This window comes from Lampris incognitus, chromosome 3, assembly GCF_029633865.1.
Source record: "Lampris incognitus isolate fLamInc1 chromosome 3, fLamInc1.hap2, whole genome shotgun sequence".
Classification (NCBI taxonomy): Eukaryota; Metazoa; Chordata; class Actinopteri; order Lampriformes; family Lampridae; genus Lampris; species Lampris incognitus.
This window is the reverse complement of record NC_079213.1, coordinates 95464015-95488937: the sequence shown is the minus strand read 5'-3', so window position 1 is coordinate 95488937 and position 24923 is coordinate 95464015. Positions and strand designations below refer to the sequence as shown.

Genomic DNA, 24923 nt, shown 5'->3' with positions numbered 1-24923 from the left:
ATAGCACATGGGAGGGTCACACTATTCCCCCCCAGTTCCCCCTCCCTCCCGAACAGGTGCCCTGACCGACCAGAGGAGGCGCTAATGCAGCGACCACGCCACATATCCACATCCGGCTTCCCACCAGCAGACACGGCCAATTTTGTCTGTTGGGACGCCCGACCAAGTCAGAGGTAACATGGAGATTTGAACCGGCGATCCCCGTGTTGGTCATTGTGCAGTGTTTCTAAGCCTCAAGCCAAATAGGACCATTTAGCATGAGCATTTACCTGAGGGTACATCCACACTAGCTATGGGGATTTTGACCTGCTTGAGGGTGACCAGGATACCAGAATAAGGCTCCTTAATGCTGACTGGGTCTGTTTCTGGGCCCAGGATAGCATCAATCACTAGGTTGTAGGCATCATTGATCAACTGAACCTAAACAAAAAGAAACCTACAATTAGTTAAAGGATTTTGCTCCGAAACAAGATTCTAGGTAGAATGAAACTTTAAACTGGCAAATTCAAAGAATGAATAGAACAATTCAGTTCATCTAATTCCATCACGTGTTAGCGTGTGTTGATGCCGCTGACCTCTGTGGGGAGATAGGAGAGGAATGGGATATCCATCTTCTCACACTGAACTGTGAAGTCCTGGTGGAGACTGTGAGAAGAGCGCTTAGGGTAATAGATGGTGGGTTCATATTCCTGTATGAGGGAGAGTGATGGGGTGAAGTAGACGGGGGGGGGGGGTTAAGAAAAGAGAAAATGAGAAAATAAAATAAATAGTAGTCCCCCGATTTCAAGACTATGGCCGACAAATACTGCCAATATAGACATTATTGAGTGAGGATGATGGATCAATGTATATCTGGCCTGCGGTTAATGGCAGACGAACACACCGTTCATTCATGGATTACCACACTACAGTGGTTTTTCCTCAGGCAGCTCACAGACTGAATCACCCTCCTCTATAAATGGAGGGGTGAGAAGAGTAGAAATCCAGACACCTGTGGTCTGTGAGGCCTGCCTGCTAAACAGCAACCACCCATGAACTGTGACCTGTACACAACCCGCAGAAATAAATCTTAAAAACCCAAGAACCCCTGTGAGGCGTGTGTGTGTGTGTGTGTCTCCTCATGCTCGGTAGAGAGAGGGCATTTGATCCATTTTCTTCGTACCGTAAAACCACCATGTCTGATATCCAAATGTGTGAGGTAGAATCTGAGGTATTGTAATAAAACAGACTGTAACGACACGGGTCCAATGAAGTAATGGCCACCCATCATACAGATGTCTTTTGAAAATTTATTACATATATATATATATATATATATATATATATATATATATATATATCTCGTCAGCAGACACCGTGAAAACTACAAGAAAATAAAAGACAAAGTTTTAAATATACATCTCTCATTCTGCTGACAGTCTCTCAAGCTAGTGTCCATTGGTTAACAGGCCCAAACGTGAGCACAACAGAAATGCGATGAAATCAAATAAAGCTGCTGAAAATGTATCACATTGTCCATGTAAAGCCACGTCAACAAACATTACACACAAATATAACACGAATGAAGGACATTACCGTGTGCGCCTCTTGAACCACATATAGAACAAGGTTATTTCGGGCGCTATATATGGAGATGTCTTTCCTCTTCATCCATGTTGGTTCTGACCCATAATGCAATGGCTATGCCCTTAACTAAACTCTGGTCATGTGACCCGTTACACTCTTAACTTCAAATAAACCTCGCATAAAGGGCACTAAAACTTTTTAACTAAATATTAATTTACCGTGGTATATGTCAGATACATTTTTTATCAATGTTACCCCTTTTAACCACTTATTTATTACATTTTTAATCTTTTTTTTTTTTAATAGCTGGATGAACTCATCCATCCATCCATCCCTTATCCAAACTGCGTTATCTTGCTCTCAGGGACGCAGGGATGCTGGAGCCTATCCCCGCAGTCATTGGGCGGCGGGCGGCGAGACACCCTGGACAGGCCGCCAGGCCATCACAGGGCCGACACACACACATTCACACCTAGGGATAATTTAGTATAGCTGATTCCCCAGACCTTCATGTCTTTAGACTGTGGGAGGAAACTGGAGCACCCAGGAGGAAACCCACACAGACACGGGCAGAACATGCAAACTCCACACAGAGGACGAACTGGAACGACCCCCAAGGTTGGACTACCCCGGGACTCGAACCCAGGACCTTCTTGCTGTGAGGCGACCATGCTAACCACTGCGCCACCATGCCACTCACTGTGCCACCGTACCACTGGATGAACTCAATAACCATGAATTTATTACAGAAACATAAAACAAACATCTCAATGTAACTGTCTCTGGGACAGTTACACAAACTGTCGATGAACGATATAGCAGGTTTCATGCTAGCTCAGCTGCACTCGTACAGCAGCAAACAGGAGTGATGCAAAACTTGTCACCGGCATCATGACGCTTCCTGTCATCTGAGTTTCATGAACATTGTTGCATCATAGTGGAAATGGCTGTCACATTTTCCCGTAAACCCTGGCTGTAATTTAGCTGTGGGGTAATAATATCAAGAGAACCAAGCAGTGACCCTCACTTTCACCCGGGTCTCTGATTTTTACTCGGGGGCCAAAGACACATCTGAATATCACATGAAAGAAGTTGACGATGTTTGAAGGAGGAAGCGACTCGTCAGTCCAGACACACTACTGGTTCCTCTGGGACTTTAAACCAAATCGGCACGCCACCTGACGTCCCCTTCACGGTGACCGCCAAAGAACACACACTGAGCAGCCAAACCAAATGCCAGCAACTGTCTGTCTGTCCGCCTCGGGGGGCGTCAGAGACCCCAACATACCCCTGACTTCATCAGCGGTTACGTCATCCATCCCAGACAACCGCTCTGTGTACCTAAGGGCTCACCCGAGACACTCTTCAGCATCACTGAGCGGAGCACGATGGCTGCAGAAGAGAGCCATGAGGGAGAACGATGCAGAGGTGACAGAGAGGTAATGGGTTTTTTTTTTCCCGTTGATGCCAAAGATAAAAGAGACTATGCTTCCTTCCCCTGAGGATGATCCTGTCCAAGGTTATGTTACCATTCAGTTTTTGGCCACAGCCCATTGAGAGTCAGCGTTTCCTTTTTAACGACATCCTGCATTGGCTTGCGTTTGAAGAAATTTGGCGTGGGTTCATGGTGGACTTCATGTGACTCATACAAGTCGAGAAGTGACTCACCGTTGAAATGCCAGAATTAAGATGTATTTGTCAACAGAGGGAACCCTGAACAGGGCCCGACAGGACATACCCAGTCACCCCAACGTGAACAACTGGCTGAAACAAATATGCGTCGGCATTGTGTTTCATTCTAATCCAAGATGAACCATCCTCCAACTTGACTGAGGAATATCTGTGCTCCTGCAGGCAATATTTTGCTTTTCCGTGTACCTCGCAGTGGAAAGAGTCACAGACCGTGCCAGATCCACTCAGACCGGTGCTTCGTCTGTGAACACGGATGGCTTGGAGTGACATGAGACGCCAGCTGGCCTGTTAGCCTGCGGTCGATCATCATTTCTTTGCTTTGTCTAATCACATTCACAGCTCCGGATCAGGGACTCACGCCCATGGGTGTGTGTGTGTGTGTGTGTGTGTGTGTGTGTGTGTGTGTGTGTGTGTGTGTGTGTGTGTGTGTGTGTGTGTGTGTGTGTGTGTGTGTATAAATGTGCTGGAGAGAGCGTGTGAGTAAGTGTGTGTGTGCGTACGTGTGTGTTTGGATGTGTGTATGTGCTGAAGAGACACAGGAGAGAGAGAGAGAGAGAGAGAGAGAGAGAGAGAGAGAGAGAGAGAGAGAGAGAGGAGAGAGGAGAGAGAGAGAGAGAGAGAGAGAGAGAGAGTGAGTGAGTGTGTGTGTGTGTGTGTGTGTGTGTGTGTGTGTGTGTGTGTGTGTGTGTGTGTGTGTGTATAAATGTGCTGGAGAGAGCGTGTGAGTGTGCGTATGTGTGTGTTTGGATGTGTGTATGTGCTGAAGAGACACAGAGAGAGAGAGAGAGAGAGAGAGAGAGAGAGAGAGAGAGAGAGGAGAAAGAGAGAGAGAGAGAGAGAGAGAGAGAGAGAGAGAGAGAGAGAGAGAGAGAGAGAGAGAGAGAGAGAGAGAGAGAGAGAGAGAGAGAGAGAGAGAGAGAGAGAGAGAGAGTGAGTGAGTGAGTGAGTGTGTGTGTGTGTGTGTGCACGCACGCGCACCTCATATACTGCGTCTCCAAGCTGTGTTTTGGCACTGGCATCCCACCAATGCAAAAAAAAAAAAAAAAACCCACACTCCTAGAAGAGTTCGTTGGCCAAAGTAAATATTCAAATTTCACTGTAGATCAGCCTCGCACGGTCCCAGATCACCTCAGCTACATGTGTTGTTTTTGTCTTCTGTAGTGCGCAGACCTCTTTAATGACCTCTCAGCCACGAGAGCAGACCAAGGAGAAAGGCAGGACTCAAGCGATGGTCAGGGATGGATGGTCAATTTCCCTCGGATCAAAGTCATGGAGGAGCGCCTCTGTGCATTCCTGGACTGGCAGCATGAAATATATCTGCCTGAGAGCTGACCGCTGGCCTAGCCCTTGGCCCACAGCGGGAAAAAGACAGAGACAGAGACAGCGAAGGAGAGAGACAGTGATGGAGAGAAGTGATAAAGAAAAGAGAGAGACTGCAGACAGGCGTTCGACAGCTTAAACGGGTTCGATCAAACGTGGTTTCAATCAGAGCTATCGATGCGTTGTAAATCTAGCATCTCGGACACACATGGTAAGGTGTACAGTTACATTCCTTTCTAAGCCAAAGATTCCCAAACACATCCACACTCGCCCTTCCAACACAGAAGAGATATGAAATCAGAGATGCCTTGTCCTGCCTCACCTCAAAATCGGCTGCAGTCTCAGCCTCTTCCACTTTTAGATTAAGTTGTGACCCCATAATGTATTTGCAATAATTGAATCACCCTCCATTTGTTACACCACTCCCTAGAGATGTCCATCTCCAGTACGAGGTCTGAAGAACAGACACGGTAGGTATGACATCATATCATGGCCGCCAACTGAAGTCCCAGACAGCTTTAACGAGAGCAACAATCGTATGACATCATGACTGTCTCAGTGCCCCTATGGAGAACGTAATGGCATAACTGCGAGGAGACATTTACAGGAGTTGAAGTGAAGTTCTGTAAAGCACAGAGGGACTATATAGGTAATCCCCCTGTTATTCCCAATGCAAATGAAACCTTGCAGTTTTTACTCACCGACATGATTTTGTCCAAGTTTCTGTCTGGATGAAGGTTGGGGCTAGATTGTAGTACCGATCCATTCGTTGTGTTTTAACCACCACTGGCGGACTCGATAAGGATTTATTTTGCGATGCTGCACCTTTCAATGTTCTATAATATGGCACCCCACGGTCTGCTACTGTATTACACATTATTGCACTGGGTCTACTTACAAATATACGCAGGTGTCGGGCACACACTAAGCCAATAGAGCCATTCTGATCTGGACCACAAACTACCAACACTGTTGGCTGCTTCTTCCCCATGGAGCTCAGCGGATAGGCCTGGAGGGAGGAGTAAAGAAAGAGAAATAGAAAGGGTTAGATTGAGAGGGGGGTTGGACGAGAGACAGAAAAGTAGAGCAAGCTATAAATAGGGAACAACAGCGACACAAAAAAGCATAGAGAGAAAGGAGTCATCAGTATATATGATATTTATCCCTCAAAGCCTGTTCCCCTCATATTCAACTCGAGGTTGCTGACCACAGCATTGCAGGCATGGCAGACATGGGTGGTAACGGCACCAGCCATTTAGTGGTCTGTTTTGTCTATCCGTGAAGACTCAATCCCATTAAAATAGCCCTTGCAGCAGTGGAAAAAAATACCTTTGTCCTCTCCACAGGAAGCGCTTGTATAAATAACCCGCCATCCAGCTAGGCTGCGTGAGGCTACTGGCATCTTCTTCATTTATTGGCAACACATTTCATTGTAAATCACCTCCCACCTCCTTAAATGAGACAGGTATTTCCCTTTAGCACTGTCCAACCTGAGCAGCTAATCTCCCATCATCAGCTCCTAAATAGAAGCTACATTTGTGTGTGTGTGTGTGTGTGTGTGTGTGTGTGTGTAAGACAGAGAACGGGAGAAAGACAGAGGGGGGGGGGCAGCGTGAAAGAAAGAAAGAAAGAAAGAAAGAAAGAAAGAAAGAAAGAAAGAAAGAAAGAGAGAGGGAGAGAGTCCTCATAGCGAGGTATTGGGTAAAGTTTTCAACAAGCAATAATCACGCCTCGAATAAACCCCATAGCCTACGATACTGCCACTGCATGAGAAAAAGAGAGAGCAAGGGAGAGAGAGAAGGAACGCAAGAGAGGGAGAAAGAGAGAGAAAGAAAGAGAGAGAAGGTGAGAGAAGGTGAGAGAGAGAAAGAAAGAGAGAGAAAGTGAGAGGAACGCTTCACGAATTTACATGTCATCCTTGCGCAGGGCCATGCTAATCTTCCCTGTATCGTTCCAATTTTAGCATATGTATTGCCGAAGCAATATGAGAGAGAGAGAGAGCGAGTGAAAGAGCGAGAGAGAGCGAGGGAGAGAGATGATGAAGAGAGCAGTGAACTCTTTAATGAAATGTCTACAGTTATGGATTTGTAAACAAATGGCACAATATGAGATATTAAATGTCCTCTCTGGCAGTAGAACAGTGAACAGGGAGATACATAATGAAGGGTCGTGGAAATCTTGCTTGAACTCCAGAGCTCAATAAATGTCGAGACATAACAGCCCCTAAGTCCAATTACACCAATTTTCTAATAGCCAAGAGAAATTAGCCTACACGGAAAAAAAAGAGTCATGCTTATCTCCAAAGTAGACTGCCGACACTGCATGTGCTGGCTGTAATAGATTCTACAATGAAGATGAATTCAGTCATCATTTATTTTGATGATGAGCTTGAAATAGACCAATATTCTGCCACCGGGCAAAAACACATTAACTTGCACTTCCGCTGACACATTCCCAGCAGCAGAGATTTCAGACAGAGAAATAGCCCATTTCCCAAATGTCATTACTGGGCGTAACAAAGCTCACAGAAGGTTGATTAGAGTGATAAAGCATCAAGACAACATCTCAACCACAAGGACGTCACACAGGCTACGGGATGGATGTTTAGGCACCTAAAGCAGATTTTAATAATGGCTGAAAGACAGAAGGGAGGGAGAGTGAGGGGGGTCACAGAAAGCCGAACAGAAGAAGTGATAGAAGCAGAGAAGAAGAAAAAAAGACTATGTGGATGACATGCTTAAATTTCTTATCTAGTGGGTCTTAGTCTCTTGCTGTGAAGGCCGATGTTAATGACTCGCTGAGCTCATCTGCATAACACACCGTGTGTGTGTGTGTGTCTGTGTGTGTGTGTGTGTGTGTATGTGTGTGTGTGGGTGGGTGTGTGGGTGTAGACATCTGTGCATGTGCATGTGTGTGTGCATATCATTAATACAAGTCTGGCTGTGCCGAGGTACCTGATCAGTTTTTCCGGAGGGTGATGCCAGCTCTAATGACCTCAGCTCACCATTAACAACCAGCCACCTCTGACAGGATTGGCTGTCTGCTGTGAGTCACAGGTAAAGCTACACAGATGCTCAGCAAAGAACAAACAAGCAGAAATAAAGCAGGAACAACACTGGTAGAGTCATTCCTTGTTGTCCTGCTGGTAAACAAGAACGGGTTTGTCTCTTTCTTACCTTCTTCCCCATATACATAAGTCCACATTCATGGTTTTCTTTCTTGTTCCCTCCCCCCTCTCTTTTCTCTCTCTCTCTCTCACACACAACACATATATACGTACATATGCATGTGCACACATACACCTAATGAGGTCTGGTGACCTCTGTCCCATCTTCTGCTCTGTTAATAGTCCCCATCCACCGCACAGGCCTGGTGCAGCTGTGCAGGGCGTTGTAAAGCTGTTCTCTCTCTGCTGCAGAATGGACACCCTTATTGGGTGATGGCTGATTCAGTTCTGACAGGGGCCAAATGGTATCTGGTGCATTTTGTGAATCTCTGTTGCAACATGAGGCTTTCAACTACAAAATAATCTTTTTTTTTTAAATCAAGAAGTCATGTCTCCATTAAGTCTTAAAAAAGTAAAAACTTAATTGAGCGGAGTGAGTCATTACAATGGTCATTACAAATCAACTGGTTATAAAAACATTCTTCAATGAATTAGCATAACCTTGATGCTAATGGAGCGAGCTTCCCCTCTGGATTTCACAGTAATTCCACCAGTTGAAACCCCCTCCCCCTTTTTTTCTCCCCAATTGTACTTGGCCAATTACCCCACTCTTCCATGCCATCCCGGTCACTGCTCCAACCCCTCTGCTGATCTGGGGAGGGCTGCAGACTACCATATGTCTCCTCTGATACATGTGGAGTCGCCAGCCGCTTCTTTTCAACTGGCAGCCCCTCCCCGAACAGGCACCCCGACCAACCAGAGGAGGCGCTAGTGCAGTGACCAGGACACATACCCACATCCGGCTCCCCACCCGCAGACACGGCCAATTGTGTCTGTAGGGACGCCCGACCAAGCCGGAGGTAACACTAGGATTCGAACCGGGGATCCCCATGTTGGTAAGCAACGGAATAGACCGCTACGCTACCCGGACGCCACCTACCAGTTGAAACGCTAATAAAGTAAAGACTCACGTAGATGGAAACTTGCAGGAGATTCTGATAAACCAGAATGACTGGACATACTTTCTTTCTTTTTTTTCAAATGAATTCCTTCTTTTTGACGCCATGTAGTTTGCCACATATAGCGTCGCTTCGCAGGTGGTAGTCTGGAAATCCAGCAACATGCCACCATGCACCAACAGGAGCCCTAATACGGCTAGAAGATCGGGTGAATTTTTATAATTAACCACAAATATTGAGCAAATAACATGTTTCACTCGGGTGACAGAAAGCTTTCCCGATTGGCAAATTTCGGTCAAGAAACATTGTCCATCCCAAGTCAAAAGTACCACAAAAGGGCACAAAACAAATTTTCAAGGATTTGTCAATTCACTTCATGCAAGCCCCAAACAGGACTACACACCTGTACGAATTTTACTGGTCCACCAACATTTTGGCATTACTGTCTCTGCCAGGGTATAGGACACTGGTACACTGGAATCTTCCAACGCTGTATTTCATCAATATGCTCCATTTTACTCTTTGTTTTTCTCAAACAACCTGCAACCCATCAATGCTGGAGTGCATTCCTCGCTGACATCCAGTTTGGGGAAACGACAGTGTAAGTCTACGTAACATGGAGCACGTCTGCAAGAGGCCCCACTTATGCGAAAGTAGAGCTGTGCTAGAATTTCCTTTGCACATGTACACACACACACACACACACACACACACACACACACACACACACACACACACACAAGGAGTCTTGATTGTAATAAGGTCCCCAAGGTAATGCCTCTTTGAAATAAATATGAAACAATGTGACATGTGTTCTCAGCTCCAATCAGCATGAAACACACACTCAGCTTAGACAAATATTGTTGAGGTTCTCAAAACACAAAATATACACACACACACACACACACACACAGACACCAGTTTGCGTGTGTGTTTTTTTTTTAAATGGGCAACTACATTGGCCCTTCTACTTTGAATGAGATGGAGAAGAACAATGCATTGCTTTATTATCAGGCTGCTGACAGACACTGAACACATCTCTGGCAGACTTTACTGGAATCCAAACACTCCTGTAAACTAGTGTACTGGTTCAGTGAAGCAGAACCGCTCCTTTCACTTGGGTGCTAAAAAAAGTCCCAGTCCTCGTAAGCTTAGCCAAAGTTATGCTCACTGAACTGCCGCAAACACTATCAGGATGATAGACACACACACACACACACACACACACACACACACACACTGAAACAGTCTGGGCCTGTGCGTCTGTGAACTGCTGGGGTTTTGGGAACGGTGTAAGGATTACTTGCTGAGAAACCTATAATCTATCTGGTAACCGGAGGGGTGTGTGTGCGTGTGTGTGTGTGTGTGTGTGTGAGAGAGAGAGAGAGAGAGAGAGAGAGAGAGAGAGAGAGAGAGAGAGAGAGAGAGAGAGAGAGAGAGAGAGAGAGAGAGAGAGAGAGGAGAGAGAGAGAGAGAGAGAGAGAGAGAGAGAGAGAGAGAGAGAGAGAGAGAGAGAGAGCGAGAGAGAGAGAGAGAGAGAGAGACACAGCGACAGCACGTGTGCACCCATGTTTGTGTGGTGTATTTGGACGCAAACACCAGCCCCCGCAGTGAAATCACGCCATCTGAATCTCCTTCTACTGTAATTTTCCCTAAATAGCTGTGATGTCATATGGGTAGCCGTTAACCGGTAGCGTGCTGCTGGTGACTGCGGGTGGCGCTGGCCCCGGGCCGCCCAGGCCGTGTTTGTCTAGTAATGCTAAGCTGGCTGGAGGCCGATGATGGAGGGCCAGGCAAGAGGCCCGCGGTGGCTGATGATAATAGACGGGAAGGGGATGTGGTGGGTTTAATCACACACTCCGAGGGGAGTGTGAGCAGAAGCACAGTCTCTACTTCTGACCGGCGTTATCGCTTCGCCTCCCTCGGCCATAACCCTTCACTTGCTTTTTCTACCCTCCCGTCTCTTAGCAGGCATTCATCCCTTTTCATTTCACTGGGTTTTGTTTTTTCTTCTTCTTTTTAACCATCTATTTCTGTTTCGCCCTGTGTCTCCCTCTCTTCCAATTCATATGCTTTTCTCTCTCCCTTCTCTTTAAGGGAAGATGACAATGCAGTCTCAATGTGTTTCTGAAGCTCTCACTTTGGCTTGCCCAACCTGCCGGACTTATAATATTTTATATGATCTTTCAATCTCTCTCCTTAACCCCCACATCTTTGTTTCAGTTTCTGTCTCTTTCCTCCCATTCCTCTCTCCGTCTTAGCATTTGTTTCTCTCTCTGTCTCACTCTCCCTGTCTGTCTTGTTGCTCCTCTCGACAGGAAAGCAGGGCTCATGTGTCTAGTAACTTGAAGAACTATTCATCACAGCCGACTGTGGGCCCTCTGAGGGAATCGGTGCAGCGCTAAACCAAGTGAGCGGTCTGGTCAGAGGCAGCCACATGTGGTCTTCCACTGACACATTCTCTGGGCTTGATGCAGACCAGAACCCTCCCGAATGCCGCCACAACCACACCAGAGGACACAACATGCTGCTGTAACCAGCTTGGCGTGCAACACCGGTGTGTGTAAGGAGCTCAGGTGTGCCGCCCCGAGACCATGTTCAAACACCTTGAAAATCAATGCTACAGAATATTGTTGCATGGGTTTTTGCACATGTTCACTTAATAAGCTGACATTATGTGCCAAAGGCAATGCACATGTGCAATGTGCAAGTCTAGCAGCCTTTTTGTTTTCTTATGCGATCGCACAAGGCCGTGTGTGACATGTCTGAACAATCAGTAAATTTGGAGTGCCAAGGAGTTTTGCTTTTGTTTGCAATGAACAGACAGACGAGAGCAGAATACACCAGACATCACAAACTTAGTTAATAGAGCTATGATTACTGACCACACACCACTGTGCCTCCACAAACAACCATGCACATACACATACGTTAAAACTTTGTACGCAAACACACAAATGAGCATACAGATGTAGGGGTCGCTGCTCTTTACAAAGATGCTGCATGCACACAGCAGAGCCAAAAGGGACCACTGCTCTGCAATGCCACCGGTGTGAGGGTCCAAAGATATGAGGATTTTTAGCATGACAGTTGCTCCAAGCAAAAGCCCATTCAGCAACAAAACCAAAACATTATGACTCCAAGCAAACAACAACAGACTGGAAGTGTCTCATGAGTCCCTCTCAGTCTGTATTCAAGGTCATATCAGAGGATATCTGGGCCTGGTCTGAGGTAATGTTGAGAGAAACAGGATAGAATGGATGGATAGATGAATGGATGGATGAATGATGGATGGATGGATGTGGGCCTACCTGCTGAGAGGTGAGCATTAAAAAGAGGGTGGACAGTGGAGGAGGGGTCTTAAAAGTAAAGGAAAGGAATGAGAGAGAGTGGGGGATATGAATTGATAAGTTGGTGAGTGGAGGTGGAGATGTGATGATGACAGAAAGAAAGAAAGAAAGAAAGGAAAGGAAATTGATCAATTAACTGCCTAACAAAGTAAATGACCCCAAATAAAAATGACCAGGTGACCAGATAAATCCATCTGGGAGGAGAGGGAGGAGTAGCAGTGGATTTGTAGAGTGTGTGTGTGTGTGGGGGGAACCCAGCCACTGAGGATGCACAAGCCAGTGCATCCTTAGTGCCGGTCCCAAGCCCAGACAAATGGGGAGGGTTGTGTCAGGAAGGGCATCCGGCATAAAATCTTTGCCAAATCAAATATGCGGATTATAAATAAGACTTACATACCGGATCGGTCGAGGCCCGGGTTACCAACGACCGCCACCGGTACTGTTAACCAGCAGGGTGTCGGTGGAAACTATGCTACTGTTGGGCGAAGGAGAAGGAGAGGGGGAAAGCATGTCCAGAGGCAGCTAGAGAGGAGGAAGGGTAGGCATGTGGAGGTGAGAGTTGGAACTTTGAATGTTGGCACTATGACTGGTAAAGGGAGAGAGCTGGCTGACATGATGGAAAGAAGAAAGGTAGGCATACTGTGTGTGCAAGAGACCAGGTGGAAGGGGAGTAAGGCCAGGATTATCGGAGGTGGCTTCAAACTCTTCTACCATGGTGTGAATGGGAGGAGTAATGGGGTAGGGGTAATTCTGAAGGAAGAGTATGTCAAGAGCGTGCTGGAGGTGAAGAGAGTGTCAGACAGAGTGATGAGTATGAAGCTGGAAATTGAAGGTTTATTGCTGAATGTTATCAGCGCATATGCCCCGCAAGTTGGGTGTGAGATGGATGAAAAAGAAGAATTCTGGAGTGAGTTGGACGACATGGTGGAGAGGGTACCCAAGGAGGAGAGAGTGGTGATTGGAGCGGACTTCAATAGACATGTTGGTGAAGGGAACAGAGGTGATGAGGAGGTGATGGGAAGGTATGGAGTCAAGAAGAGAAATGTGGAAGGACAGATGGTGGTCGATTTTGCGAAAAGGATGGAAATGGCTGTGGTGAATACATATTTCAAGAAGAGGGAGGAACACAGGGTGACATACAAGAGTGGAGGAAAGTGCACACAGGTGGACTATATCTTATGTAGAAGGCGCCATCTAAAAGGGATTGGAGACTGCAAGGTGGTGACAGGGGAGAACGTAGCTAGGCAGCATCGGATGGTGGTCTGTAGGATGACTTTGGAGACCAAGAAGAGGAAGCGAGTGAAGACACAGCCGAAGATCAAATGGTGGAAGTTGAAGAAGGAAGACTGTTGTGTGGAGTTCAGGCAGGAGTTAAGACAGGCGCTGGGTGGTAGTGAAGAGTTGCCAGATGGCTGGACAACCAATGCAGAAATAGTGAGGGAGACAGCTAGGAAGGTACTTGGTGTGTCATCAGGACAGAGGAAGGAAGACAAGGAGACTTGGTGGTGGAATGAGGAAGTATAGCAAATTATACAGAGGAAAAGGTTGGCAAAGAAGAAGTGGGATAGTAAGAGAGATGAAGAAAGTAGACAGGAGTACAAGGAGATGCAGCGTAAAGCAAAGAGAGAGGTGGCAAAGGCAAAGGAAAAGGCGTATGGTGAGTTGTATGACAGATTAGACACTAAGGAAGGAGAAAAAGACTTGTACCGATTGGCTAGACAGAGGGACCAAGCTGCAAAGGATGTGCAGCAAGTTAGGGCAATCAAGGATAGAGATGGAAATGTGCTGACAAGCGAGGAGAGTGTGCTAAGAAGGTGGAAGGAATACTTTGAGGGGCTGATGAATGAAGAAAATGAGAGCGAGAGAAGGTTGGATGACGTAGGGATAGTGAATCAGGAAGTTCAGCGGATTAGCAAGGAGGAAGTGAGGGCAGCTATGAAGAGGATGAAGAGTGGAAAGGCAGTTGGTCCTGATGACATACCTGTGGAGGCATGGAGATGTTTAGGAGAGATGGCAGTGGAGTTTTTAACTAGATTGTTTAACACAATCCTGGAAAGTGAGAGGATGCCTGAGGAGTGGAGAAGAAGCATACTGGTACCGATTTTCAAGAACAAGGGCGATGTGCAGAACTGTAACAACTACAGAAGTATAAAGTTGATCAGCCACAGCATGAAGATTTGGGAAAGAGTAACAGAAGCTAGGTTAAGAGGCGAGGTGATGATCAGCGAGCAGCAGTATGGGTTCATGCCATGAAAGAGCACCACAGATGCGATGTTTGCTTTGAGAATGTTGATTGAGAAGTATATAGAAGGCCAGAAAGAGTTGCATTGTGTCTTTGTAGATTTAGAGAAAGCTTATGACAGAGTACCGAGAGAGGAGGTGTGGTATTGTATGAGGAAGTCAGGAGTTGCAGAGAAGTATGTAGGAGTGGTGCAGGATATGTATGAGGGCAGTGTGACAATGGTGAGGTGTGCGGTTGGAATGACAGATGGGTTCAAGGTGGAGGTGGGATTACATCAAGGATCGGCTCTGAGCCCTTTCTTGTTTGCAATGGTGATGGACAGGTTGACGGACAAGATCAGGCAGGAGTCTCCATGGACGATGATGTTCGCGGATGACATTGTGATCTGTAGTGAGAGTAGGGTGCAGGTTGAGGAGAGCCTGGAGAGGTGGAGGTATGCACTGGAGAGAAGAGGAATGAAAGTCAGTAGGAGCAAGACAGAATACCTATGCGTGAATGAGAGAGAGGACAGTGGAATGGTCAGGATGCAAGGAGTGGAGGTGACAAAGGCATTTGAGTTTAAATACTTGGGGTCAACTGTCCAAAGTAACGGGGAGTGCAGTAGAGAGGTGAAAAAGAGAGTGCAGGCAGGTTGGAGTGGGTGGAGAAGTGTGTCAGGAGTGATTTGCGACAGAAGGGTACCAGCAAGAGTTAAAGGGAAAGTTTACAAGATGGTTGTGAGACCAGCTATGTTATATGGTTTGGAGACAGTGGCACTGACGAAAAGACAGGAGGTGGAGCTGGAGGTGGCAGAGTTGAAGATGCTAAGATTTTCACTGGGAGTAACGAAGAAGGACAGGATTAGGAACGATTATATTAGAGGGACCGCTCAGGTTGGACAGTTTGGAGACAAAGCAAGAGAGGCAAGATTGAGATGGCTTGGACATGTGTGGAGGAGAGATGCTGAGTATATTGGGAGAAGGATGCTGAATATGGAGCTGCCAGGGAAGAGGAGAAGAGGAAGGCCAAAGAGGAGGTTTATGGATGTGGTGAGAGAAGACATGCAGGTGGCTGGTGTGACAGAGGAAGACGCAGAAGACAGGAAGAAAAGGAAACGGATGATCCGCTGTGGCGACCCCTAACGGGAGCAGCCGAAAGTAGTAGTAGTAGTAGTAGTAGTATGTGTGTGTGTGGGGGGGGCAGACCTTAGTGATGGCGATGGCGCAGGCATGCCCCCAAATCTCTACCAGTTGCTGCTGTCCAAACCTGTAGTCCTTCAGTAGTTCAGTCTCGATAGCTGCTGCCTCCACTTTGCTGTAGGGGACAGACAGGATACAGTAAATATTAAGGGTATAATTTCACTGTTTATAGCAGTGCCATCATCAGTGCCATCATCATCATCATCATCATCATCATCACTATCAGCATTGTCATTATAACTATTATCATCTGCCAATGACAGACCAGGGTCAACGCTGGTGTTGCTGAAAGGAGGAAAAGCCCAAAATGACAAAAGTATGCCCACGTGGGCCTGGTATTGAATCCTGCAAAAAAAAAAAAAAAAAAAAGAAAGTTTCCTTCACGTTGACTCCCCCGCTCCCTCTCAGCTTTCCATCTGTCTGAAAAGTGTCTTAAGGTGAAGGGGCTGCCCATTCCCATAAAAAAATTTCAAAAAAAGAAAAAAAAGAAAGGAGCAGAACATAACATATTGTTCATGATTTAGCCCTGCAGCAGATGAATCAAACGCTACCAGCAGTAAATTTAAATGGTCTGTATGGTGTGAGTCAGAGGCCTGGCTCTGCCCAAGCACTAACAAGCCAGATGAGTGCATTGATGCAGTGCTGAGAGTAGGGGTAACACTAAGGTATTTATTTACCAGGCATTTATGAAACAACTTTTGGTATTCACGTGACACGGAAATGATCCACAATAGCAGTGGCCCGTGACCTACACAGATATCCATAAAAACTTGAAAAGGTTTATAGGAGAGTGTTATGATGCTCCGCCTGGATGAATGCACTCTTGGGGAGTTCCGTGTTGCATATTTTCTTGTTACGATGTGTCAAATTTGGTTATGAGCTTCCATGAGGCACTGAAGTGTTTCTGAAACAGCTACATGCCAAGGTCTGGGTCTGCCTGTTAAGTTCCTTAATAGCTTATGGGAGAAACAAAGCCGAAACTCAATGACAGCCACCTGAGGGAACCTGAACTGTGACCTTTTCACTGTGTGTGTGTGTGTGTGTGTGTGTGTGTGTGTGTGTGTGTGTGTGTGTGTGTGTGTGTGTGTGTGTGTGTGTGTGTGTGTGTGTGTGTGTGTTGAGAAAGTGAGTCAGTGTTATTTTTCTGGTAACAGAATTTGGTCATGTGTGTTCATCTTTAACACATTGACCCTGCACTGACCCTGCCATTCTCAGCCCGGTGACAGTGGGGCATTTCCTGCTGCAAAGCCCGCCGGTGTTTTTGTGTGTGCGTGTGTGATCGTGCGCGTGCGTGAGAGAGAGAGAGAGAGAGGATTTTTGAATTTTAAAACCAGTCTGTATTTAACATACTTTTTAAAACAAATTGAACAACAATTTAATTTAAATTAACAAGAAATTTAACAAAATTATTTAACAAAAAAAGACGATATCTTTTTAACAATATGAACAATATGAACAAAGACAAAAGCGAGAGAGACAGAACGAGAGAGAGAGACCAAGAGACAGACAAGACAGAGACTTGAGAGAGGCACAGAGAACAGAGTGAGAGAGAGACAGAGAGAATTTGAATTTACACCAGCTCTTTATTTAACAACAAACTTTAACAATGAATAATGACATCATCAGACATAGACACTACTTTAAATGAACATGCACAAAGAGTTCCATCACTGAACCAAGATCGATTCAAAGAGAGAAAGCCTTTCGTTATCAAAAATTACAACAAAACAAATTCATTCAAAGACAAAGAGAGAGAGAGAGAGAGAGAGAGAGAGAGAGAGAAGAGAGAGAGAGAGAGAGAAGAGAAGAGAAGAGAAGACAGTTTAAAGCACCTGCACAACAGACAGCACCACAGCCACAGATAGCATCATCACTTCTTGCTCAGCGTATGAACAGCAGATCCAGAACCAGTAAAAAACAAGAGTTCACGACAGTCACGTTACCTCTTTAGAGACGACCGCTACACAGAGTACGTGCCTTTTACACTAGAGACACCTAGCGGAGTTTGTCGGCACTACAACAGTTACTACAATTATTAAATGAAAAAGATCATGAATAAAATATTGGGCTTTGACGGCTGTAAAAAACAAAAACAAAATCAAACAAGATTGGCTGTAAGTGTTTTTCATATTAGTTTTATTTTGCTGTATCCTGTGATAGATTTTAGAAATGTTATTTTTTCTAGTGAGAAGTAAAGCGCCTGGTGTTATGACAGCATACGCCTCACTAATCCTGCCAAGGTTAGGAATTCAATCACCACCCCATACTGTAATGTGAAGCAATCTTTCGACTGTAAAACTCTTTGTGTCCGTTGGCTAAAAGTGCAGCCATTCATTCAAATCAGGCAACTGATGTTGACACTACCGATATACATTGAAATGAACGATATACATTGAAATGACTGAGGGGGAGGGCATCAAATCAAAACCATCAACATGAAACATCAAATCAGCAGGGAGTCTTTGACTGAGGATCAATAGCTCTGTCTATCGATGTGTTTGTGCCTGTTTTGCATTTTGATTACATTACCAGCTCACGGCATATGCCTCCGCAAAACTCTGTATCTATTCACCACACAGAGCATGGTATTCTATCTCAGCTGTCAGCGACACAGTCATCATTTTGCAAAAGCTACTTTATAATTACAACAGTGGGGCCTGGTGGTGAGCAAGGCAAACCCCAAACAAGCAAGATCATTGACCGCTACCTGCTTCAGAGACACCATACTAGCTGCATGCCACCAAAACCAGAGGCAGTGGAGGGAGAGCATTGTCTTCTTGGAGAGTTAATCTAGTGTATCAAATCAAATCAACTGCAGAAGAGCTACAGAGAGGAGAAAATAAACCGTGCTGTATGGCAGATTCCCTTCAGGCAGGCTAGTGAGGTTGTGCATAGCATTTTCTTAAAGGCATTTTTACTATGATCGCTGTTGTCCTTGAAAGATTTTTTTTAATTGTCACTTTGCTTGAAGCTGGGTACATTACAATATTAATGTTGCATTGCAACACTGCCTCAATAATTATGTTAAATGTGCTTTTTTCTGGGAGAAAGGGGCATTTGAAAACTATGGCGTGCGCAAATCATGTGTTCTTTGTTACTTGAATCGGGAGTTTCAGTGAAGGTCTCTATGGGCTCAGGGTGTCTCCTCGAGGTAGTTGAAAAAAACCTGTGTCTCAGAGTATCAGTGTTGTCTTTGTGTGTGTGTGTGTGTGTGTGTGTGTGTGTGTGTGTGTGTGTGTGTGTGTGTGTGTGTGTGTGTGTGAACGCAAGTGAAGTGTGTGTTCTTGCATGTAAGAGTGATTGTGTGCGAGTGTCTGTTAGTAATCAAGTATATCCAAGCAGGGCTGCTGGCATTTACCTGTGCCAGTGAAGCAGCAGCAGCTGTCACCTATAGCTCGCCTCAGGGATTTTTCCTGACTCACTATGACAAGATGATCTTTGGAAAGTTCACCTTGGTCCACAGCATGCGCTCTCTGCTCACCATCTGCAACCAGCAACCAGCGGCACAAGTGCTCCCAATCCTTAAGCTCTTAAGCCGAATTGATTCCACCCCGTGCATCTGCAATTTGGATTTGTTTGTTTTTAACGGCGAGCGCACAATCCAATATTATGAGCAAATCCGCAAAACCGGTGTTGGTTTTGGTGGGTGAGAATACCAAGCCTGGCCTTAATGCTTGTTTTTGTTAACATTTTTTTAACCGTTCAACCAACCATTGATATTGATTCTTTTCATCACCCACAGAAAAGAAGCCAAGGTCTTCTGAAGTGCTCCTACCACACAGGAGCAGTGCAGATCGTGCACTGCACAGTAAATTGATACGAAGGCCTTTTTGATGGATGCTCCTGCTGTATCTCACCTGTGCCCGTTTCAGACATCACACTTACACAATCACCAGCTCCTACGATGTTAATTACAATTCATCAAACCATGCACTAATTCTAACCACTGCAACTGTTAATTGCATCTGTTAATAACTATACGTCAGTAATGCACACAAAGTGTTTTTGATATATTTTCTATAAAAATCTATATATGCAAAGTCCAAAGCATCCTCCCTGTTATTTCACCACCGAATAGCACCTCAGCCAGAGGCGGCATAGTAGTTACGGTGGCAGCCATTAGCTTGTATAGCTGCATGCAGGTAACAACGGTGATTTTTGCATCTGTCCTTTCGGGTCTGTTTAGATGTCTCAGAAAGGGAGGTCCCATGAGAATCCACGTCTGTTGCAACAGCAGTGGCGTCCATGCAGCCATCCAGCCAACCAAGAGACGAGAGAGTAGCAGCCTGGAAAGTCCATCCCGGGAGAGATAAATAATTTCCTTGTGGTGTGTTGGACATGCCCCTGCCAAGTGTCATCTCCCAAGTGGCACTGCTAAGCCGTGATTGTATCTCCTTAATGAGCCTGTTTACCTTAACACGTGCAGACGGGTGCACATCTGCCTCTCTCTCTCTCTCTTTCACTCGCTCTCTCTCACCTCGGCATGTCTCCCCTCTGACAAACACGGATGAATGTATAATGCACGTGCACACAAACATCTCACTTCATCTAATCTTATGCACATGCATTTCAAATGCTAACCCAAATAAAGACTGTATCTGTATGCACACAGTCAGGGTATAAACCAAGTCAAAGAAACCATTTTATACACACACACACACACACACACACACACACACACACACACACACACACACACACACACACACATGTATATGCAGTACTTTAATAAGTACTTCAATGCAGTCCTTCACAGTACTTCAGTAAGTAATGAGGCTGCTGCAGCAGTACACTTCTTTCCCACATGAATACAGCACCACTGAACACAACAAAGGAGCTTACGGACGATCCAGAGTGGAGCATATGGTGGAATAGTAATGACTGCATCCCTTCCAACTCAGTCATCAATTTATGGATGGACAGGGGGTAACGCTCACAGAAGAATCAGGGATAACAAGATAGGCTTCATCTTTCAAAGAATAAAGACACTTGAACCAGCTCCCTGCCACCGTCTCTCTGCTTATCCACCATGATCTGTTTAAGAGATAAGGAGCTCTATCAAGAAAACTCAAGAAAAAAGGCTGGAGATAAGCCCCAAAAGGAGGCTATCTTTTCTCACTGTTATCTGTCCCTTGAAAGCACAATAGTTTTCTCTCTTGTATCTTTACTTCCTTCTTTCTTCCTTTCCTTTTCCTCACCATTCTTCCCTTTTATCCTACACCACTTCCTGTCCTCATCCTTCCCTCTCATCCCAATTTAATTGACTGTGGTGAGACGAGCTAAAACTGCTCCCGAGTTGAGTTTTCCCAGTCTTTAGTGCTGAAGCAGAGTCCTGCTCTGAGGGGACAGAGATAAGACTTTGCATCAGCTACTTACCAAGACCACAGTCCTATGCCTCTCTCTCTCTCTGTCTCTCTGTCTGTCTCTGTCTCTCTTTCTGAGCAGAAGTGCGAGTGAGTGTCCGGAGTAGCAGCATGTTGCTTTGGTGTGAGCGAGTTTCTAAAACTATTTTCTGTCTTGTCCTTTTCATGTGCTTTCTGTTGTTTTGTTGTTGCGTTTTAGTTAGCTTTTTTCAGTGGTAGGTTTAAGTTGAGTCGTTTTATTTTCAGTAGCGGTGCTACCGGCCCAGCGGGGCAATATGGCCATTGTGGGAGGCGGAGGAACGGCGTTTGAACAGTTGACACGCCGGCATGCGATTGAAGTGGCTCCGGTGGTCAAATGCTCGGTGGAGGAGTGCCGCCTCGCGGTAGGTGAACATGTGGGATATGGAAGCATAAAATCTGCATCCAGAATGAACAGTGCTGTAGTCATGTTTCTTGGTAGCGTTGATAAAGTCAACCAGGTGGTGAAAAGTGGTGTGGTGATTAAGGACACGTTTACTCCCGTTCTGCCGCTGGTTAATCCTGCCACGAGAATCACCATTTCTAATGCTCCCCCGTTCATGAGAAATGCAGCCTTGGAGAAGGAGCTTGCAAGATACGGACAGCTAGTGTCACCGATAAAAATGGTCTCTTCCGGTTGCCAGTCTCCTCACTTGAAACATGTTGTGTCCCATAGGAGGCACGGTTTCATGATCCTGAAAAATAATGTGGAGGATTTGGATCTGAAGCTCAAATTCAGGATCGACGAGCTTGACATTATTTTTGTTACATCAGGTATGATGAAATGTTTTGGCTGTGGGTCAGAGGGGCATTTAATAAGGTATTGTCCCGAAAGGAGTGAGGGTAGGTCTGAGCCTCAAGGGCTGCCATCGTACCCCGATACCACCACGAGCGGCACATCTCCGGCTGGAGACGGCGCTGCCAGGTCGGCACAGGGCAGACTGGAGGCTGGGAAGCGAGGGGCAGAGAAATAGACCAGGTGGTGAAACAGAAAGAGACTGAGGCTGGAGAATATAAGGAAAATGGATGGACTGAGCAGGCAGGAGAGGGAGGTGTGCAGGTTGAGCAGGTTAAAAAAAGATCACAGTGACAAGGGGCAGGTTAAAGCTGATGGCCAGGATGAGTAGGTAGGGGAGGTTGAACAGAAAACGAAAACAGTGAGAACAGGGATCATAGCAAATTGAATGGGTGAGATATGAATTGTGGTCGGGAGACGCAAATACAGCAGACTGTTATTAGAGTGGCAGAGTCTGTACTTGAGGAAGAGGAAGAGATGCTGTTGGATGATGAAATAAATTTTTTTTAATAATTAAAAGGGAGCCCATGGAGGGTAGACAGAAATTTTAAAAAGCAAACAGGGTTTCAAAAGGTAAAAAGCCATCCTCCTGTTTGTCTGAGGGGAACACAGAAGAAAGTGACTGTGAGTTAGGTTCCTCTCCTCATATACAGGTGGACACAGAAGGGAGCTATGCTTTCCTGAAAATCAAGAAGGTTTTGCAGGTTACCAAGGGTTTGAGGGCAGTTAAGGTGGAAAATTTCTTTCCAGAGACTTGCAGCTTTTTGTTGACTCAGTTAAGTGTTTATGAAAAACACAGGAGATTTGGAGGTAAACAAGTTTACTGAGCAGGAAATCTTCAGACTGAAAAAACTTGTACAGAAAGTAAAATTGCAACCCCTTGATGATGTTTACGACAAGTTTGGTTATTTGTATCTTTTTGGTCAGTGTAAGCCCGTTTTTGGCACAGTTCAGCTCTATTCTCCTCGCGTGTAATATAAAATTAGGCACTTTAAATCTGAATGGAACAAGAGATGGCATGGCAAGAGCTGCTGTGTTTAAACTGGTTGGGCTGAAGAAAATAGATGTTTTGCTTGTGCAAGAAACACAGCACAAAAGATAATAAAATTGAATGGAAGAGGGATTGGACTGGAAAACTGATTCCAAGTCATAAATCAAATATTAGTGGTGGGGTCGGGATTCTTTTCTCAAAAGATTTTTTGCCATGTTCCCTTGAGGTAGAGGAAGTAGTCAAAGGCTGGTTACTGAAAGTAAGAGCACATTATGAAAACTTAAAAATGTTTTATAAATGTTTATGGCCCAACCCTTGGCCCCGAAAGATTAGTTTTTTTGGATGTGCTATTTGATGTTATTAGTAAATGTGATAGTGAGGAGTAGCCTTCCACCTCCAGTTCATTCAGAGATTGCTCACTGGGCCTAGAGACTTAGTGTGGAGACCAGCAGCCTGTGCAATACTTCAACATTGTTGTGGACTTAGAATAGACTTGCCTTTGCTTTTAATGGATATTAACAACTCAAACCTCAACAGATTGCCTGGTTTTTATCGTGGGCTCATAAGAGTGTGGAATATGTTTAAGAAGGAGAGAATGGGCTGTTCTGACTCTCTGAGCTGGCTTCTAAAAGAGCCAGTAGTGTATGGTGGGCGTATGGACACTGTTACAGCCACGGGTGTGTCCGTGCCCGTATAATTGTTTTGTGTTCCCTTATGTATCTAACCCTCACTCTCATTCTACATTCAGGGATCCACCAAGTGCTCCTCATCACCTAATCAAGCAGTCCACCAATCAACCAATTTCCATCAGCTGTGCAGCCTACTATTTAAACCCCCACATGTCTTCAGTTCCCCTGGCCAACTAGTTTAGTTTGTGTGTGATTTTAGTTAGTGTTCTGTAGCCACCTTATGTTGATGTCTCTGTAGCTACTTTGTGTTTGTCAAGTCTGGCCAGTTTTCAGTTAAGTTTTGCATTATTTCAGTCTTGAGTATTTTGAGTTACGTTTAGCCTTTAGTTTTTTTTAGTTCTTTTGGGCAAGGGGATCAAGGTAAGATGCCCATGGGCATAAACCCCATCATGTAACTTGCCTCCTGTTATACATACAAGGTTAGGAGCGGTTGCCACCCTCTGTATTTAGGTTTGATGCTTTTGAGCACTGTCAAGGGGGGGTTACTTTTATTAGTATTTGTTGTTTTGGCAACTGTTTGGTTCCCTTGTCCTGTCATGGTGTTTAAGTTAATAAATATTTACACGTTTACCTGTCTCGCACCCTCAACTCACTGTTACCCAGTGCACTAGTTGTTGTCCCTCACCAGACCAAGGGATGTAACAGACACGTTCTGTGACATCAGACCCACTGTATCACAACTGTTCTGCCAGACAAAGTTCGCCACGTTGGGTCAGGTGGTGGAGCTGACTGGGCCCAGTCTTGACAATGCTGCTGCACTAGCATCTCACCTGGGAGTGAAATCTACATGCCTTATTAGTCGGGTAGTATTTAAGTGGAATGGTCAGCTCACCGCAAAAGAACAGGGACTTTTGACATAATACTATAGTAGTTTTATTCATCCCAATTTTGAAGATCCCTTTCCTGGTTTAAAAATTGTTCCTGATCTGAAAAATTGCATGGGGCCACTTTTAGATTTGGGAAATGTTCTTCATGGGAGATTGAATGTGTTTGTAATTTGACAAATGTTTATGTTTAAAAAGATTTCAAGTCTGTCTTTTGATCTTCTTTTTTTTTTGTTAAAGACTTGTTTTAAAATTTTAAAAAATTCTCATTTGTCTGTCTGTCTCCCTCGCTCTCGCGCCCTTATTTATACAATACCCATAATGTTCCAGGCCCTGGAAGGAAATGATGTATCATATCAACTGTCATACTAGCAGGAAGTAAGAAACCATTCTTTCTGCTTCAGCCCAATGCAAATATCCTGGATCTTAGATGCATATTAAGCACTTCGCATAATGCAGTCTAACCTTAGAGGCCCGCAAGGTTATGAGATACAATATGTCAGCGCAGTTGGGGACATTGAACCTTTCAAAAAAACATCCCCCTCTTGTTTTCTTCCTGTGCCAGTTGTTTTCGGTAACAAGTAATTATACTGTACTTTTGCTCTTTTGTAAGTGTGCATTGATCTAACTTGGTTTACTTTCTCTGTCCTTATCTCCCTCCCTCCCTCCCTCATCTTCTGCCATTTGCTGTTCTGATGAAGGCTAACACGAGAGAGAGAGAGAGAGAGAGAGCATAAGGGAGATGACTCATCTTGGTTTATCTAATCCC

The 24923-nt window shown here is 45.2% G+C and overlaps 1 protein-coding gene, 1 non-coding gene and 1 pseudogene across 4 annotated transcripts in view; all 3 read right to left on the bottom strand.

Moving 5' to 3' along the window:
- yjefn3 (YjeF N-terminal domain containing 3) overlaps positions 1-24923 on the bottom strand; it is a 92246-nt gene that overhangs the window by 1735 nt on the left and 65588 nt on the right. For 2 of the 3 annotated variants that reach the window (XM_056277673.1, XM_056277674.1), the window contains exons 2-5: positions 15480-15588; positions 5477-5587; positions 576-689; positions 270-420 (exon numbers count right to left, since the gene is read on the bottom strand). In XM_056277673.1, the coding sequence (XP_056133648.1) occupies positions 270-420; positions 576-689; positions 5477-5587; positions 15480-15588 (485 nt within the window). Of the gene's footprint in view, positions 1-269; positions 421-575; positions 690-5476; positions 5588-5785; positions 5890-15479; positions 15589-24923 lie in introns of those variants that run through there. The other variant, XM_056277675.1, reaches the window with a different exon arrangement.
- LOC130110927 (U4 spliceosomal RNA) lies at positions 6270-6353 on the bottom strand (annotated as a pseudogene).
- On the bottom strand, positions 6460-6563 carry LOC130110936 (U6 spliceosomal RNA). Its single transcript, XR_008810122.1, has one exon. It is a non-coding gene; the product is annotated as a U6 spliceosomal RNA (small nuclear RNA).